The sequence below is a fragment of the Vespa mandarinia genome, chromosome 1 (genome assembly GCF_050613455.1).
Source record: "Vespa mandarinia isolate Hongniang chromosome 1, ASM5061345v1, whole genome shotgun sequence".
NCBI classification, from domain to species: domain Eukaryota; kingdom Metazoa; phylum Arthropoda; class Insecta; order Hymenoptera; family Vespidae; genus Vespa; species Vespa mandarinia.
The window spans coordinates 17076347-17094634 of NC_140810.1; the positions used below are offsets into that span (position 1 = coordinate 17076347).

At 30.6% G+C, this 18288-nt stretch overlaps 2 protein-coding genes across 3 annotated transcripts; both read right to left on the reverse strand.

The window, feature by feature from the left end:
• Positions 1-2: 2 nt before the first annotated feature.
• Positions 3-4520, reverse strand: MED24 (mediator complex subunit 24). 2 transcript variants are annotated; one of them, XM_035871248.2, is made up of 12 exons: positions 4384-4520; positions 3953-4089; positions 3737-3862; positions 3324-3660; positions 2835-3257; positions 2577-2760; positions 2121-2496; positions 1595-2040; positions 1401-1493; positions 1026-1316; positions 493-940; positions 3-371 (listed from the first exon to the last, which is right to left on the reverse strand). In XM_035871248.2, the coding sequence occupies exons 2-12, from the start codon at positions 4082-4084 to the stop codon at positions 225-227; spliced, it is 3003 nt and encodes a 1000-aa protein (XP_035727141.1). In that variant the 5' UTR covers positions 4085-4089; positions 4384-4520; the 3' UTR covers positions 3-224. The 2 variants fall into 2 exon arrangements, with proteins under 2 accessions (XP_035727141.1, XP_035727142.1); XM_035871249.2 differs by having other exon boundaries at positions 4422-4514.
• Positions 4521-16617: 12097 nt separating this feature from the next.
• Arp6 (Actin-related protein 6) lies at positions 16618-18171 on the reverse strand. The gene is made up of 3 exons (XM_035871283.2): positions 17993-18171; positions 16942-17913; positions 16618-16853 (listed from the first exon to the last, which is right to left on the reverse strand). The coding sequence occupies exons 1-3, from the start codon at positions 18076-18078 to the stop codon at positions 16724-16726; spliced, it is 1188 nt and encodes a 395-aa protein (XP_035727176.1). The 5' UTR covers positions 18079-18171; the 3' UTR covers positions 16618-16723.
• Between the last annotated feature and the right edge of the window lie 117 nt (positions 18172-18288).

Below are 18288 nucleotides of genomic sequence, written 5' to 3' on the forward strand. Positions count from 1 at the left end.
TATAATATATAAAATATATAATTAACTATTTTCAAAAATTTTGGCGACGTATTATATTACATTGGTCAATACATACACACACGCGCACACACATACAGACACACATTAAATTATTTCGTATATTTAAAAATAATCATCTGTACCATATTTTCATTTGTCACAAGTTCTTAGCAAATTAATGAATCTTTAATAAATCTATACATACTTTAGTCTCAAGATTAAATCTATTTAGTAGGCTTAAGATTAATATTTCGTAACATACATAAATCCCTTGCGGTTGCTTTACGACCTACTACAGTCTGTATATCGTAAAATCTAAGTAATATGTCAGTTGAAAAGGACTCGGGCAGTGCTTTGAGGAGGCAAGGTACCTAAAAGTAAAAAATTTGTAAAATCATTAAAATCTTTTTTATAATACTTTAAAAAATAAAAGTTGCAGTAGAGAAATAAAAAAAAAAATAATAAAATAAAATCGAATAAAAAACAACGTACTAATGTCTGAGGCATTCCTTGAAGCACGATACGAGTTCTGTCTTTACCACATTGTACCATTAACCGTAAAAATTGTAATATAAAATGAGTCTGTTGAGATACTTCTCCATCTCTGCCAGCAAGGAATGTAAACGTTGTGAATAATCCATTTAAGGCTGACGAAAGGGGATCTCTTAAAATAATTGATTTTTGACCATTAGTTGAATTTTGCGTTTGCGGACTCTGTGAACCAAATATAGGATTTGTATCTCCAGTTTCATTGAGCCTCAAAATTTTATTTGCAGGTACACCTAAAGCATCTAATTCGTCCGCATCTAAATCACGACGAACACGTTTTCTATTGTTTCCACGATATGGATTCGAATTATTGTATTCTAATGTTGAAAATATGCAATATACACAAAGCTTCGCTAATATCGATGATTGTGGTTCTACGAGTTCTTCGCTTCTGTAATAAATATGACGAGATAAATATTTCAAAATATTTTGTAAGAGAAATTATATAAACGTTTTTTTTTTTGTATTAAACTTACTGTAACGAATTATATAAATATTGTGGAATGATATGATTTATGAGATCCAGCGTACAATTTTCTATATCAAGATGAAAAATTGCAAATGCTAGGTCTACAGCTTGGTCTAATTCTTCCTGGTATCTATATTTCAAGACTTCTTTGACTATATTTGAAACGAACCATAAAGAGCCACCTGTATTTAATAATAATTCTAATGATTGTGTCGCCTGCATACAAATCCAACCACGTTGATTTATACTATACCAAACGGATTCTAATTGCTCCAATATTGGTTGTCGTGAAATAATACTAGAAACAAAAAAAAACGGTAGCATTAGAATAAAAATAAAATAATGTCTGTATAGATATATTTAGTAACATTTAATATCATACCTGTGAGACATTGAAAGAACTTTTGTTTTAGACTGTGTTGGTGGATGTACGTCATATTGCATTTTTCGTATAATTTGAGACATCAAACTAGATCTATTAAAACGTTTACAATAATTATGCAATTATTAATAAATAAATATTTTATAATTTTAAGAACGAAAATATCAAGCTATAACAATAATAATATTACTAACCTTTCTTTAAAATTGTCTTGCATTTCCTCACCAGGAAGTGGAGTTAAAAAATGCTGAACCATATTCATAGGTTTCAAAAGTGCATCTTGATGAGTAATACTCATATATGCGCAAAGCCATGCAGCTGCACATACTGGTAAACAGCAAGCAGCTGTACGTAATCCATCTAATGTTCTTTTTACATCACCAGCACCTAATACACCACTTTCCCATGCACAAAGTAGTTCTTTTACTGCTCCCATTGCAGATTGACAAGCAACATGCCATTTTATATTACTAGATTTAAAATCTGGATCTGCTGAATTGATTTGAGCTAAGAGTGTATCTACTCTAGCTGGATCAATATTTTGTAACATTTTTTGAGGAGACTTCGGTTTATTTCGTTCAGGCATACATTCGCGTACCCATTGTTCAAAAAAAGAATCTCCTCCTTCTTCTAAAACTACCTGCAAAATAGAAATATTATGATTTAAAAAATGTAATATATATATATATATATATAAATTATGATAGATATAAAACTCACATCAGAACCATAAGTTTGTACAATAGAACAGAGCATCAAAAATGACACATCGAATAACATAGCTCTTGTTGCAGCTGTTTTGCTAGGAACAGGTTCATTGATTTGTTTACTACATTCATTGAATTTAATTAATTTAGTAACAAATGTTTTCAATTTGCCCTCTACTGTAGCAACGGCAAGCATTAATTCAAAACTTTTGCCTGATAAAACCTGATATAACATACTAAGTAATGCCTCGTGAATTTTTGTGTAGTCAGCATTAAGAGTCTTTAAAATTCCTGCTAATGTTGGTTCTGCTCTTATAATTACTTTTGGTATAGATGATGTTGGTGTACTGGAAGTTTCTAATTTTTGCAATGCTGCAGTTAATCCTTCTCTGAAATATTATTTACTTGTATATGTCATAAAATATATTAAAATTATACATATACATAAATTTAAAAAATATTTTGATACCTTCTACTGCTCAATTGTTTTGCCTGCTTTTCTGTAACGAGATTCACCTTCTGCAGTTCATTTAATAAACATTCTATGCAGTTACATGAGCATGTAGTATCCATTATATCAAGAAGAGGAGTAAATTGTAATAATAGTTCCAAAGCATCTAAAATATCTTGCGAATATTCATATTTTTCATCTCCTGAAAATAGACAACATTGTTATAACAATAAAAAGATATCTCAGAAAATTTTGAATTACTTTTTCTTTAATTACCATTCAATGTGGCTGAATGAAGCTCCTTGAGAATAACGGGAACTTTCAAAAATGTAAATGCACCCCATTGTGATTCATTAAATGTACCAGTAACATTATGTAAGCACATTAGACAGGCACGCATTATTTCACAGTAAAGTCTTGCATTTGTATAACTTTTTAAACGTTGTATCATTTGTAATTGATTAACAAACACAGTTGTTTCAGTACTTGGATTTAATAACACTTGAACTGCAAATAATGGCTGCAAACAATGAGTTATAGATTCCATTCTGGATTTTTCAGGTGATAAAGCAAGTATTTCAACTTCCAAGTTGCATAACTTTTTAAGAGATTCTTCTATTGGGACTGATGATTTTAAGTTACTACTTTTTAATAATGTTTCTATTTCTTGACATTTTCTAACCACTACAATGTACAACTCTAAAAACACAAAATAAGATTTAACATTAGGAAATTAAAACATCATAAACGTCATAATATACACACCTTTGTCATCATACTGAGCTAAATACATCATTGCACACAGAAAATCTGAACCAAGCATTTGTTTCAAAATACTGGCTGGTTTATCCATAAGTTCATTTACTTGTTGTGACATAGAATTATTCTGAGGCATTTTATTTAATGTATGCAAATAACATTGTAATAACCAATGCACTATTGATAAAACTGCAGCTGCTAAAAGATCTTCCTCTGGCTTTCCACGGCAAGTTATACCAATCTGAATAGATTCTAAAAACTCTAATAAGCTCACAATACAATGAGGCTTATGAAAACCATCATACTTGCTTATACGCTGTAATACAGCAGCATATGACACTAACTATAAAAAATTATAAGAATTGTTAATGAATTAAATTTATGTAATTTAAACCTATTTAATATAATATAAAACTAACCTGAGAACATAAAGAATGTTTTAAATATGATAACACTAATTGATTAGGACCAGGTCCAACTAACGCTTGTTGCAAAATACAATCTGCTAGATTATATACATCTCCACTAACTCCCCTAGGCAAAATCTAAAAGATTAGAATAAAATAATTCTAATAAAAACATGTACTTATAATAACATAAATTATACTTTTATTAATACGGAAGATAACTCTTACAGTCTTTATATTAATACCCCATTGTAGATCACTCCATCGTTCTCTCCATGCTCTAAGTAACAAAGCTTTTAAGCTACTTGTTTTACTTGTTACTTTTGTCTCCATTACTGATGTTAACAAAAGATTACACATAACTCCTATTAAAGGTGAAATAGATTTAAATAAATATAAAAAAATCACTTATTAAAATTAACTGTTTACTACATTAATATACTTTTGAGAAATTAATGAAACAATTTTTATACAAATATATTTTTAATTTGAAAACAACAAAACGATTGATAAATATTATATTATAATAAGAAACATGATTTCTTCGTTAATATTCCTAACCAATATTATTTTTCATAACATAACCTTTAACGTGCATAAGATTTATAATTTCCATTTTTTAATAGAAATAATTTTTTCTTATTATAATTAATACATACCACATTTTATATAATAAGATTATTTAACACACAATTACAATTTATATGTTTAACAAATCTTCAAAATATATCATCAAAGTTTTGATCATAGAATCATATTTAACGCCATGTTGTCAACTACCTATTCTCTACTTTAACCATAGAAATACTTCGACAAAATGTCATCACCTTCCATTCGAAATGTATACGATTTCAACGACACGTACGGATAAAATATGAACTACACACGTAATAGGAAAACTGTTTCCACTATACGTACATTGCAATGACCTATACGCTTGCATTGGTTATATCCCTCTCGAATTAAAACTATGTAAACATTCCAGAAAATTGTTTCACCAGAATGACACCAGGAGTAACAAAATACAAATTGATTTTGCATATCGAAAGAAAGAGCTAAAGAGACTAGACCGAAGAATACTTCCCAAAGAAATGGTAATGATAATAAATATGAATGATTGTGATTCTAAGTGCGATAGAAAAGTTATCTGTCAATTGCTCTAAGAAATTCATTTATAATTCTACTACATTTAATCATTTTTCTATTGAAGTACGATTTACGATAAAAAATACAAATAGAATTAGATTGAGATATAAAATGCAATTGGAATAAAATTGAAAAAATATTGAAAAAGTAATACAGTATGCAGCCATTCGCTCGATAATACTTGCGTTATAAGATTTACAATTAAACTTTGCAAGTAATACCGACCCAGGTCTCACTACGTGGAAGTTGCTGCATGTGGAGACCCACGGGCTGACGGTGATTCTACTCTAAAATCCGCGTTCCACGATACCGATCCGCGATACCTTTCCGCTTCAATGCACTGGCTTCTTAACTAACAGGGTATGCGTAGCTTAGCTACTACACACCTCTTACAGATAGCTCCACCATTTGCACCGTCTGCTTCAGACATAACGGATTATTAAGCACATCTGAATTCGTGCTTTCCGAATTACGAACAATCAAAGCGCACTCCTTAGAAATACTAATCGCGTCGCGACACTCACGTGTGTGTTATAATTACGTAGATTCTACTGTTAAGCCGAAATTCGCGAAGTACCCCCAACGAAATTTGGAAAAAATCAAACGAAGTCCACGGTAGGACCTTTAATCGCGCCCGAACACCCACGCGAGTGTTAGAAAAACGATGACTCTACTCTAAAATCGCGTTTTCGATTCGAACAATCAAACGAAGTTTAATCGCGCCCGAGAACACCAACGCCTGTGCTCGCCGACACGCGCGCTGATGTTCTTCCTATCCTTCCCGTATTCGCGTGTAAAAATCGATGATGAATCCAGCCAGGTGACGACGCATCCGTCCGCAGATGAACCTATCCCTCGATGACCTATCCTGTAAAAGAAAAAGATAAAGAGGAAATAATATATATATATATACATATATAAAATACAAGTAGAAAATAAATATATATAAATCGATAAGAGACCTAGAAAAAGAAACGAAAAGAGAAGCAGCATGCATCATCCTATCGATCCTACCTAAAGCAACTAAATCATAATTAATAGAATATCTTAAAAACATAATTAAGAACATAATCAAAAATATAATTAAAAATATAATTAAAAATACAATTAAACACATAATTAAAAACAAAATTAAAAGGAAATAACATATTAATAACACAATTGAAAACATAATTGAAAAAGAAAAATATGAGATAGAAATGAGAGCCGGAGAAAGAAAAGAGAGCCCCAAAAAGAGAAGAATAGAGAGCCCCAAAAAGATAAGACAAGAGAAACAGTTCTATATGATGCTGAGACAGCAGCCCGCACAGAAGCCCTCACCCACAGGCCCCTCCCATGGGTCCCACCCGAGATTTATAAAGAATAATTATTGATAATAAATAAGAAAAAATAGAAATGATAGCGGACATTAAAGTGTGATAGAGAAATTTCCTTTTCGTTTCTCTGAGTATTTTTGTAGAATAGATTTCTGCTATATTACTTCTTTTGAAGTATTATAAGCTATATAAAATGAAAATATGTTAATGTTTAGTTGGAATTAGTTTGAATAGATATTGGAAAAGTAATTCAATATGCAGCTATTCGTTCGTTAATACTTGCATTTAAAAATTTACAATTAAACTTTGCAAGTATTAACGATCCAGGTCTCACCACGTGGAGGTTGCTGCATGTGGAGACCCACGAGCTAACGGTGACTCTACTTTACTCTAAAATCCGCGTACCGCGATACCGATCCCTCATGCCTTCCGCTTCGGATATCTTGGGCATGGTACAAAGCTAACAGGAAGTATCTAGCCTTAGCTACAGGGACTCCGCTTACAGAAAGCTTAACCGTTCGACACCCTCCGCCTCAGGCATAACGGATTATTAAGCACATCTGAATTCGTGCATCCGAATTTCGAACAATCAAAGCGCATTAATCGCGTTCGCGACACTCACGTGTGTTATAATTACGTAGATTCTACTGTTCTATCCAAATTCGCGAAGTAATCTAATCGAAATGTCGAAGAAATAAAACGAAGTCCCCGGTAGGACTTTCAATCGCGCACGCGAACACTTACGTGAGTGTTAGAATAACGGTGACTCTAAGTTGAAATCCGAAGTGAACTCCGAATTTCAACACTAAAACGAAGTCCATGATAGGACTTTTAATCGCGCCCGGACACCCACGCAAGTGTTCGAAAAACGATGACTCTACTCTAAATAAACTAATCGAATATTCGAGCAAACAAAACGAAGTCCCCGGTAGGACTTTTAATCGCGCTCGCGAACACCCACGCGGGTGTTAGAATAACGGTGACTCTAAGTTGAAATCCAAAGTGACATATGCTAACCGGTATTTAGACTTTCCATGATATTTGTCGGGATTTCCGCCCCGCTACCAAACATTAGGATTGTCATAACATCAGCCAGCTATGTACAGCACTACAAGGTAAACCGTTCGCGCACCCCGAATTTCAACACTAAAACGAAGTCCATGATAGGACTTTTAATCGCGCCCGGACACCCACGTAAGTGTTCGGAAAACGGTGACACTACTCTAGAAAAACGCGTTCGCGAGGTAATCTAATCGAATATTCGAGCAAATTTAAACGAAATCCCCGGTAGGATTTTTAAGTCGCGTCCGCGTACATTCACGTGAGTTTTAGAAAAACGGTGACTCTACTCTAAATTCGCGTTTTCGATACGAGCAATCAAACGAGGTATAATCGCGCCCGAGAACACCCACGCTAGTGCACGCCGGCACGCACGCCAGTGTTCTTCCTATCCTGCCCGTAACCGCGTAAAAATCGATGATGAATCGTGCCAGGCGATGACGCATTCGACCAGAGATGAACCTATACCTTGATGATTTTTCCTGAAAAAGAAAAAAAGAAAATGAATAAACGAAAAATAAGAAAATAGAAGTAGCTCTGCACGCTGCTAAAGCATCAGTCCGCTACATCTCATGGGTTCTACCTAATGCTTAAAAATTAAAATTAATTAGAATATATTAATAACAATCCTAAAAACATAAAAACATAATTAAAAAGAAATAACATAAATAAATATTGAATAGACATAATTAAAAAGAAATAACATAATAAAAATCTGAAAAGACATAATGAAAAGAAATAACATATTAATGACATAATTAAAAACATAATTAAAGAAGAAAAATATGAATAATAAAAGAGAGCTGCTGAAAGATAAGAAAATAGAAGTAGCTCTGCACGCTGCTAAAACAACAGTCCGCTTCATCTCATGGGTCCTATCTAATGCTTAAAAATTACAATTACTTAGAATATATTAATAACAAACCTAAAAACATAAAAACATAATTAAAAAGAAATAACATAATAAATATCTGAAAAGACATAATAAAAAGAAATAACATATTAATAACATAATTGAAACATAATTAAAGAAAAAAAATATGAGTAATAAAAGAGAGCTGTTGAAACATAAGAAAATAGAAGTAGCTCTGCATGCTGCTGAAACAACAATCCGCTTCATCTAATGGTTCCTACCTAAAATCTGTAAATCATAATTAATAAGAATATATTATAAACATAATTAAAACCATAAAAACATAATTAAAAGGAAATAACATAATAATAATCTGAAAAGTCATAATGAAAAGAAATAACATATTAATAACATAATTAGATACATAATTAAATAAGAAAAATATTAGATAGAAAAGAAAGCTGCAGAAAGATAAGAAAATAGAAGCAGCTCTACACGATGCTAAGAGAGCAACCCGCACAGAGGCCCACACCCATGTCCCCATCCCATGGGTCCCACCCGAGACTAATAAATCATAATTAATAATAGTAAATAAAAACGAAAAATATGAAATAGGAAAGAGAGCCCCAAATAGAGAAAAAAAGAAAAGCAGCTGTATAAGATGCTGAGAAAGCAACCCGCACAGAAGCCCTCGCCCACAGACCCCATCCCATAGGTCCCACCCGAAACTATAAATCACAATTCAAAAAAGAATATTAACAACATAAAAAATAAAAACAAGAAAAATATAACTTAAGAAAAAGAGCCACAGAAGGATAAGAGAATAGAAGCAGTTCTACATGATGCTGAGACAGCAACCCGCACAGAGGCCCTCACCCATGGACCCCTCCCATGGGTCCCACCCGAGATATATAAAGGATAATTAATGATAGTAAATAAGAAAAAATAGAAATGACAGTAATTATACAAACGATAAAATGCTGAATTTAATTTGATTAAACTTAAGAAAAATAAAAGATCAATTAAAAAGAAATAAATAAATATTATTCTCTCTGAAAGAAATATTATATTTATTAATCGATAATATATAATAATATATGTACATGTTCTCTATAACGTTGCTAAGAATATCCTATTGTTTAAATATTAATTAATTATTTCTTCACGTGTTCGCTATCCCACGACTCGGACCTAGCTGAAAAGAAATAAGGAAAGAAAAAAGAATTAGTATATATGTTTATTAATTATACGAACAATAAAATGCTAAATTTAATTTGATTAAACTTAAGAAAAATAAAGGATTAATATAAATAAATATTATTCGCTCTGAAAGAAATATTATTATATTTATTAATCGATAGTAAATGATAATACATGTATATGATTTTTATAACGTTGCTAAGAATATCTTATTGTTTAAATATTAATTAATTATACTTTACGTATATCGTACATTGTTTAAATGTTAAAATAATCCAATTTATTAATTATTCCTTCCCGTGTTCGCGATCTCACGACTTAGACCTAGCTGAAAAGAAATAAAGAAGAAGAAAGAATATGTATGTATGTGTATTATTTATACGAACAATAAACTTCGGAATTTAATTTAATTAAACTTAAAAGCTAAGAAAAAAAGAATATTAATTAAAAAAGAATGAAAAATTCTGAATACTGATCTAAAGAAATATTATATTACTTTTACATTTCATAGACATGTGATTTTAATATAGAACTCGATTTTATTAAAATTAAATTATGAATTGAATTGAACTTTAGAAAAGAAAAAATGTGTTGAATCTATCAATCGACTTTAACGTAAAATTTGATTTTATTAAACTCGAATCATAAATTCAATTAAGTTTTAAAAAAAAGTTTAATATTAAAAAGGCATAAAATATGAAATAATCCTATTCGCGTACGCGTGGCAATGTAGGAATATTATTTACGGAAAGTTACTTCGTCTCAGTTTTTTAAATTTACACCCGTACACCCATCACCATAAGAGCATTTTGAGTGACAACATGGTAAAATTAAAATACTAACATAGTAAAACTAAGAGCCATTCTCGAAAGTTCCTAGTGAACCTTCGAAAATAACTCAATAGCCTAATAGTTGTCCTCTTGAGCCACATGTTGTCTTCGGCATATAGCCTCTTCTTTGCTTCGTGCCTCAACCTAATCGATTATCACTCTAAAACTGTAACGACAAAATTTGATTCCAAATTCTAAGATATGAAAGAAAACTCTAATACAACCCTAACGAATCTGAAAACTTATTATTATCCTTTCGAAAGATACTTTTCCGCTGCGTGGGAGAAATTAGATATTAATTATAAAAAAAATTAGAAATTAAATAATAGTATATTAATTGCTGAAAATCCTGAGCTAAAAATTAATTAATTTATCACCTAGGCTTACGGACTACGTCGTTTTGTTTTTTAGCAATCATTCTACTCGATTTTTCTCTTTCAAAACCAATGACTCTATCGAGACTTTTCTTGTATCAATTTAAATTGATTAAATATTTAATTAATAATTATTTAAAAATATAAAGTAAACCCTTGGACGTTCCTTCTTACAAACGAATATTTTAATTATTGTAATAAAATCATCCACAGTTTCGTTTGTAATCCAGAGACTACCTATCGCGAGTGTCTTCTTGCTCATTCTTTATTAAAACTTATGAATATCGATTCTTTACTTATTTCCGCGCGAGTAAAATATTTAAAAATGTATTAAAATATTCAAAATCTCAAATCATTATAATCGCGTTTGAGCAAGTAGACCCTATCCTGATCTAATAAATAAATGAAAAAATAAGAAACCATTCACGAGTAAATCTCCGAAGAAATTTACTCGCGGTCACTCAATGCTCTTCTACTAATTAATTACAACCAATCACCTGTGCCGATTCGGACCTTTCGTCCTCGACATGATTAAGTGATTGGAGGGATTTAAAAATTCACTCACTACTTAAGAAGTTCTGCGATGGCTCCAAAACACTCGTTCGCCGTTTAAGTCGAAATTGAGGATGAATGTTTCGTTAAAATAAGGTAAGTCGACATGGAAGTTAATCAAGATCCTCTTCTATGATGCACTGACTCTATTACGCGACAAATACTTTTAAACGAACGGTCACTGAATTTACTTCGCGAAACTCTAGTGTCTTTTATAAATACAGTCTATGTGACTGTTAAAAAAGCAAAACGTTTTGCTGAAAAACACTGATTCTAACGATTGCATTGCACGCAATTGATGTAAATATACTTGTTGTTTAAATCGCGGAACCCGAACGAACAAACACTGCTTCTATTTCGCGATATTCTTATTTAACCGATACAAATAATCGATTTTACCGATTCTTGCTTCGCGTGCGATTACAATGATGTCCTGAAACAAAAAATAAAAACAAAATTATTATTATCACTGTTATAATAAGAAACTATATAAATTATTGAAGAAATGTCCGATATAAAAATATATTTACCTTAAATATTCGTTGATAGTTGCAACAAAGACATCCTAAGATACTTTCGATGTTTACTCGTCAAAAGACAAAGGAGAAATGATTCGGTAATAGTACAAGTCCATAACGATATCGCATGAGTTAATAAAAAAAAAGGCCAACGAATAAGGGATGAAAATTTTGAAGTATCGAAATTTTAAATTAAAATTAATCTAAGTCCAACGCGCGTTATTACAATTTTAATGTATAAATAAATGTACTATTGTTTAAATATTACATTATTCTATCCCACGTACTTGAAAGATTGTTTAAATAATTATAAATTACCGAAAGTATTAATTTATAAGTTCTCGCGTTTAGAAAAAGAGAATCGCGATGTTCACACGTCGGAGTGCAAGAGAGAACTAACTTGTAAACTGTCAAAGTTAAGAGAAAGCGCGTTTATGTTTATATTATACAAGGTCGACTACCCCGAAACGAAAATTTTTAAATACCGGAATATATAATTAAAATTATTCTAAATACCGCGCACGTTTCCGTGTTTTTAATGTTTAAATAAATGTACTATTGTTTAAATATTACTTTATTCTATCCCACGTACTCGAAAGATTGTTTAAATAATTATAAATTACCGAAAGTATTAATTTATAAGTTCTCGCGTTTAGAAAAAGAGAATCGCGATGTTCACACGTCGGAGTGCAAGAGAGAACTAACTTGTAAACTGTCAAAGTTAAGAGAAAGCGTGTTTATGTTTATATTATACACGGTCGACTACGCCGAAACGAAAATTTTTAAATACCGGAATATATAATTAAAATTATTCTAAATACCGCGCACGTTTCCGTGTTTTTAATGTTTAAATAAATGTACTATTGTTTAAATATTACTTTATTCTATCCCACGTACTCGAAAGATTGTTTAAATAATTATAAATTACCGAAAGTATTAATTTATAAGTTCTCGCGTTTAGAAAAAGAGAATCGCGATGTTCACACGTCGGAGTGCAAGAGAGAACTAACTTGTAAACTGTCAAAGTTAAGAGAAAGCGTGTTTATGTTTATATTATACACGGTCGACTACGCCGAAACGAAAATTTTTAAATACCGGAATATATAATTAAAATTATTCTAAATACCGCGCACGTTTCCGTGTTTTTAATGTTTAAATAAATGTACTATTGTTTAAATATTACTTTATTCTATCCCACGTACTCGAAAGATTGTTTAAATAATTATAAATTACCGAAAGTATTAATTTATAAGTTCTCGCGTTTAGAAAAAGAGAATCGCGATGTTCACACGTCGGAGTGCAAGAGAGAACTAACTTGTAAACTGTCAAAGTTAAGAGAAAGCGCGTTTATGTTTACATTATACACGGTCGACTACCCCGAAACGAAAATTTTTAAATACCGGAATATATAATTAAAATTATTCTAAATCCCTCGCGCGATTTCGTGTATTAATGTTTAAATAAAAGTACTATTGTTTAAATATTACTTTATTCTATCACACGTACTTGAAAGATTGTTTAAATAATTATAAATTACCGAAAGTATTAATTTATAAGTTCTCGCGTTTAGAAAAAGAGAATCGCGATGTTCACACGTCGGAGTGCAAGAGAGAACTAACTTGTAAACTGTCAAAGTTAAGAGAAAGCGTGTTTATGTTTATATTATACACGGTCGACTACGCCGAAACGAAAATTTTTAAATACCGGAATATATAATTAAAATTATTCTAAATACCGCGCACGTTTCCGTGTTTTTAATGTTTAAATAAATGTACTATTGTTTAAATATTACTTTATTCTATCCCACGTACTCGAAAGATTGTTTAAATAATTATAAATTACCGAAAGTATTAATTTATAAGTTCTCGCGTTTAGAAAAAGAGAATCGCGATGTTCACACGTCGGAGTGCAAGAGAGAACTAACTTGTAAACTGTCAAAGTTAAGAGAAAGCGCGTTTATGTTTACATTATACACGGTCGACTACCCCGAAACGAAAATTTTTAAATACCGGAATATATAATTAAAATTATTCTAAATCCCTCGCGCGATTTCGTGTATTAATGTTTAAATAAAAGTACTATTGTTTAAATATTACTTTATTCTATCACACGTACTTGAAAGATTGTTTAAATAATTATAAATTACCGAAAGTATTAATTTATAAGTTCTCGCGTTTAGAAAAAGAGAATCGCGATGTTCACACGTCGGAGTGCAAGAGAGAACTAACTTGTAAACTGTCAAAGTTAAGAGAAAGCGTGTTTATGTTTATATTATACACGGTCGACTACGCCGAAACGAAAATTTTTAAATACCGGAATATATAATTAAAATTATTCTAAATACCGCGCGTGATTTCGTGTTTTAATGTTTAAATAAATGTACTATTGTTTAAATATTACTTTATTCTATCCCACGTACTCGAAAGATTGTTTAAATAATTATAAATTACCGAAAGTATTAATTTATAAGTTCTCGCGTTTAGAAAAAGAGAATCGCGATGTTCACACGTCGGAGTGCAAGAGAGAACTAACTTGTAAACTGTCAAAGTTAAGAGAAAGCGCGTTTATGTTTACATTATACACGGTCGACTACCCCGAAACGAAAATTTTTAAATACCGGAATATATAATTAAAATTATTCTAAATCCCTCGCGCGATTTCGTGTATTAATGTTTAAATAAAAGTACTATTGTTTAAATATTACTTTATTCTATCACACGTACTTGAAAGATTGTTTAAATAATTATAAATTACTGAAAGTATTAATTTATAAGTTCTCGCGTTTAGAAAAAGAGAATCGCGATGTTCACACGTCGGAGTGCAAGAGAGAACTAACTTGTAAACTGTCAAAGTTAAGAGAAAGCGTGTTTATGTTTATATTATACACGGTCGACTACGCCGAAACGAAAATTTTTAAATACCGGAATATATAATTAAAATTATTCTAAATACCGCGCACGTTTCCGTGTTTTTAATGTTTAAATAAATGTACTATTGTTTAAATATTACTTTATTCTATCCCACGTACTCGAAAGATTGTTTAAATAATTATAAATTACCGAAAGTATTAATTTATAAGTTCTCGCGTTTAGAAAAAGAGAATCGCGATGTTCACACGTCGGAATGCAAGAGAGAACTAACTTGTAAACTGTCAAAGTTAAGAGAAAGCGCGTTTATGTTTACATTATACACGGTCGACTACCCCGAAACGAAAATTTTTAAATACCGAAATATATAATTAAAATTATTCTAAATACCGCGCGTGATTTCGTGTTTTAATGTTTAAATAAATGTACTATTGTTTAAATATTACTTTATTCTATCCCACGTACTCGAAAGATTGTTTAAATAATTATAAATTACCGAAAGTATTAATTTATAAGTTCTCGCGTTTAGAAAAAGAGAATCGCGATGTTCACACGTCGGAGTGCAAGAGAGAACTAACTTGTAAACTGTCAAAGTTAAGAGAAAGCGCGTTTATGTTTACATTATACACGGTCGACTACCCCGAAACGAAAATTTTTAAATATCGGAATATATAATTAAAATTATTCTAAATCCCTCGCGCGATTTCGTGTATTAATGTTTAAATAAAAGTACTATTGTTTAAATATTACTTTATTCTATCACACGTACTTGAAAGATTGTTTAAATAATTATAAATTACCGAAAGTATTAATTTATAAGTTCTCGCGTTTAGAAAAAGAGAATCGCGATGTTCACACGTCGGAATGCAAGAGAGAACTAACTTGTAAACTGTCAAAGTTAAGAGAAAGCGCGTTTATGTTTACATTATACACGGTCGACTACCCCGAAACGAAAATTTTTAAATACCGAAATATATAATTAAAATTATTCTAAATCCCGCGCGTGATTTCGTGCTTTAATGTTTAAATAAATGTACTATTGTTTAAATATTACTTTATTCTATCCCACGTACTTGAAAGATTGGTTAGATAATTATAAATTACCGAAAGTATTAATTTATAAGTTTTCGCGTTTAGAAAAAGAGAATCGCGATGTTCACACGTCGGAGTGCAAGAGAGAACTAACTAGCCATCAACTAATCGTCAAAGTTAAACGAAGGACCGCTTATGTTTATATTGTACAAGGTGAACTACCCCGAGTTTAAAATTATTAAGTTTTGGAAATTTATTTTAAAATATTTTTTGTTTCTGGGTCGTTCTCGTCATTTTAATGTTTAAACAAATGTACTATTGCTTAAATATAATATTATTCTATACCGTGTACGTTAGAAATTTTTTAATCAATTAAAAAATTACCGAATTTATTAATTTGTACGTTTCTGCCTTTAAAAAGATTAAGTTTTGATGTGCACTCGTCCGAGTACAACCGAAAACGAACTCGCTAATCGTCAAAGTTACTCGAAGAACCGCTTATGTTTATATTGCACAAGGCCAACTACCCCGAGTTTAAAATTATTAAGTATTGGAATTTTAAATTGATGTTATTTTAAATTCCTTGCGCATTTCCGTATTTTTAATGTTTAAACGAATGCAATATTATTTAAAAATTGGTTTATTTTATTACGTGTGCATTAAAGATTGTTTAAATAATTTAAACGCTATAGAAAGTATTAATTTTATAAATCCTCGCGTTTAGAAATAGAGTGTCTCGATGTACACTCGTTGGAGTCCAAGAGAAATCTAACTCGGTAGTTGTCAAAGTTAAGAAAAAGTGCGTTTATGTTTATATTACACAAGATCTACTACACCGAGATTAAACTTTTTAAGTAGTGAAATTATAAATTGAAATTATTTGAAGTTTCTCCACGTTTCCGTCTCTTTAATGTTTGAACGAATGTACTATTGCTCAGATAAAGACATACGTACATTGTGTCAACGTTGCAAGTATTTAAAAAAATGAGTATTAAAAAATGTATCATATTTAATAAATACATATTTTATATTATTAGTGTAATTCAGCTCGAGATTATGCTTCCTCTTAAGAACAATTTATTGTAGGCTTAAGACAAAATAATATTCCTAAACATAAGAAACAATTAGACTTAATATTTATTGTTCATTGTTTACTTAGATCAGATTAAAATAAATCATCAATTAAAATAAATATTGTACAAATCATATATATTTATTAAAAATACGTAATTTTTTTGTTTAAACAATTTCATCAAACATCAAATCTTTCAAAACAAAGTGATTGACCTTCTTCTTCATATTCTTCCCTTGTTACAAGAAGACTAGAAAATATTGGATCTTTTGATAATGCTTTCCCACCATGCCATGCATAAGTGATTGGACTGTAAATAAAAAATATTTTACTTAGAAAATTTATTAAAATTTTCTACTATAATACGTAAATAATAACAGAATACACAAAATACTTGCTTCTCTGGTGAAAAAACATTTATCATATAATCAAAGGGTGCAAGACTTCTAACTTCTTTAAATACTCTGTCTCGAAAACCTGGAAACTTTGCATTTCCACCTGTAAGCACTATGTTAGACAAAAGATGTGGCCATGTTTCTTCTTCACAAGCTCTCAAACAATCTATAATAGCTTCAGGTATACCCATTTGTCGAATACCAACATCAGATGGATGAAAAAGAATTTCAGGTATCGCAAATCGTTCATTGCTCAAACGTACTGCTTGTTGTTCATTAGAAACCTCTGGATTTTTAAGAAAGCCACGTCGCAATGTTGTATAATCTGGTAAAACATAATCCTTAACAATGTCATTATTTTCTAACTTTTTCTTAGCAGATTCCATGTCTTTATAAAAATCTTGTGATACAAAACAAGAATCTTCTTTTGCTTGATTTATTACATATGTTTCATCCATAACATGTAATTGTCGATAAGATATTATTTCTTTCAAATGATTTGTAAGAAGTTTTCCACCCACATCTATTCTTCGTATACCTTCCTTAATTTTGATACCATTTACATATGGCACAATATGTGTAAAACTATATCCAGTGTCAACTACTATACAACATTTCGTTCCAGATCTTTCACTTCTATGATTGTAACACGAAAGGCTACTTGTATTTACCCTAAGAAGACTATGACATTCATATTCTTCAAAAAAGATTTCAGTCATGGCCTCTTGAATACTTGCAAAATTAAATGGCGGTTCGGTTATTATCACAGAAAGTTGATTTAAATTAACAGGACAACATTCTTTCGAAAATATATAATCCCAGACAGTTTTTTGAATATCCCAATTTACAAGATATCCTTTCTGAAATGGTAAAATATAAAATAGTCCAGAAGCATCTCTACATTCTTCTATTTGATTTCCTATGAAAGGTCTTCGACGTTCACTTTTTGCTTTCATTATACAGTTAGGAACTATTCTGCAAATATTAAAAAATTAAATATTATTAATTATGAATATAACAAGCATTATTGTTTATTTCATAAACATAAAGTTACTTTGGATTTTCTGTAGAAAGTCCAACTTTGATTGTATATGCTCCATTGTCAAAAATGAATGCAGGGTTAGTCATTTTGGTTGACATAATTAGTCCAATTATGTCAAATTATATAATATTTCTCCGTTTTCATTAATATTTGATATCGTCAATCTAATACTTATCACTGATTATATTCAAAATAATAATATAAACGAACTATAGTTTTCTATAGTTGGTACTTAGTGTGAAATAGCCAAGTTATCGTTCCTGTTTTAATTTAACGCGGGAAAATCAAAAGACTATATTTATATTAAT

Coding starts and splice junctions, on each gene's coding strand:
- MED24 (XM_035871248.2), bottom strand. CDS start 4,084: ATGTGTAATCTTTTGTTAACATCAGTAATGGAGACAAAAGTAACAAGT. Junction 3,661..3,736: donor AACATTCTTTATGTTCTCAG/GTTAGTTTTATA, acceptor AATTTTTTATAG/TTAGTGTCATATGCTGCTGT. Junction 2,497..2,576: donor AAACAATTGAGCAGTAGAAG/GTATCAAAATAT, acceptor ATAATATTTCAG/AGAAGGATTAACTGCAGCAT.
- Arp6 (XM_035871283.2), bottom strand. CDS start 18,078: ATGTCAACCAAAATGACTAACCCTGCATTCATTTTTGACAATGGAGCA. Junction 17,914..17,992: donor CTTTCTACAGAAAATCCAAA/GTAACTTTATGT, acceptor TAATATTTGCAG/AATAGTTCCTAACTGTATAA. Junction 16,854..16,941: donor AATGTTTTTTCACCAGAGAA/GCAAGTATTTTG, acceptor TTTTATTTACAG/TCCAATCACTTATGCATGGC.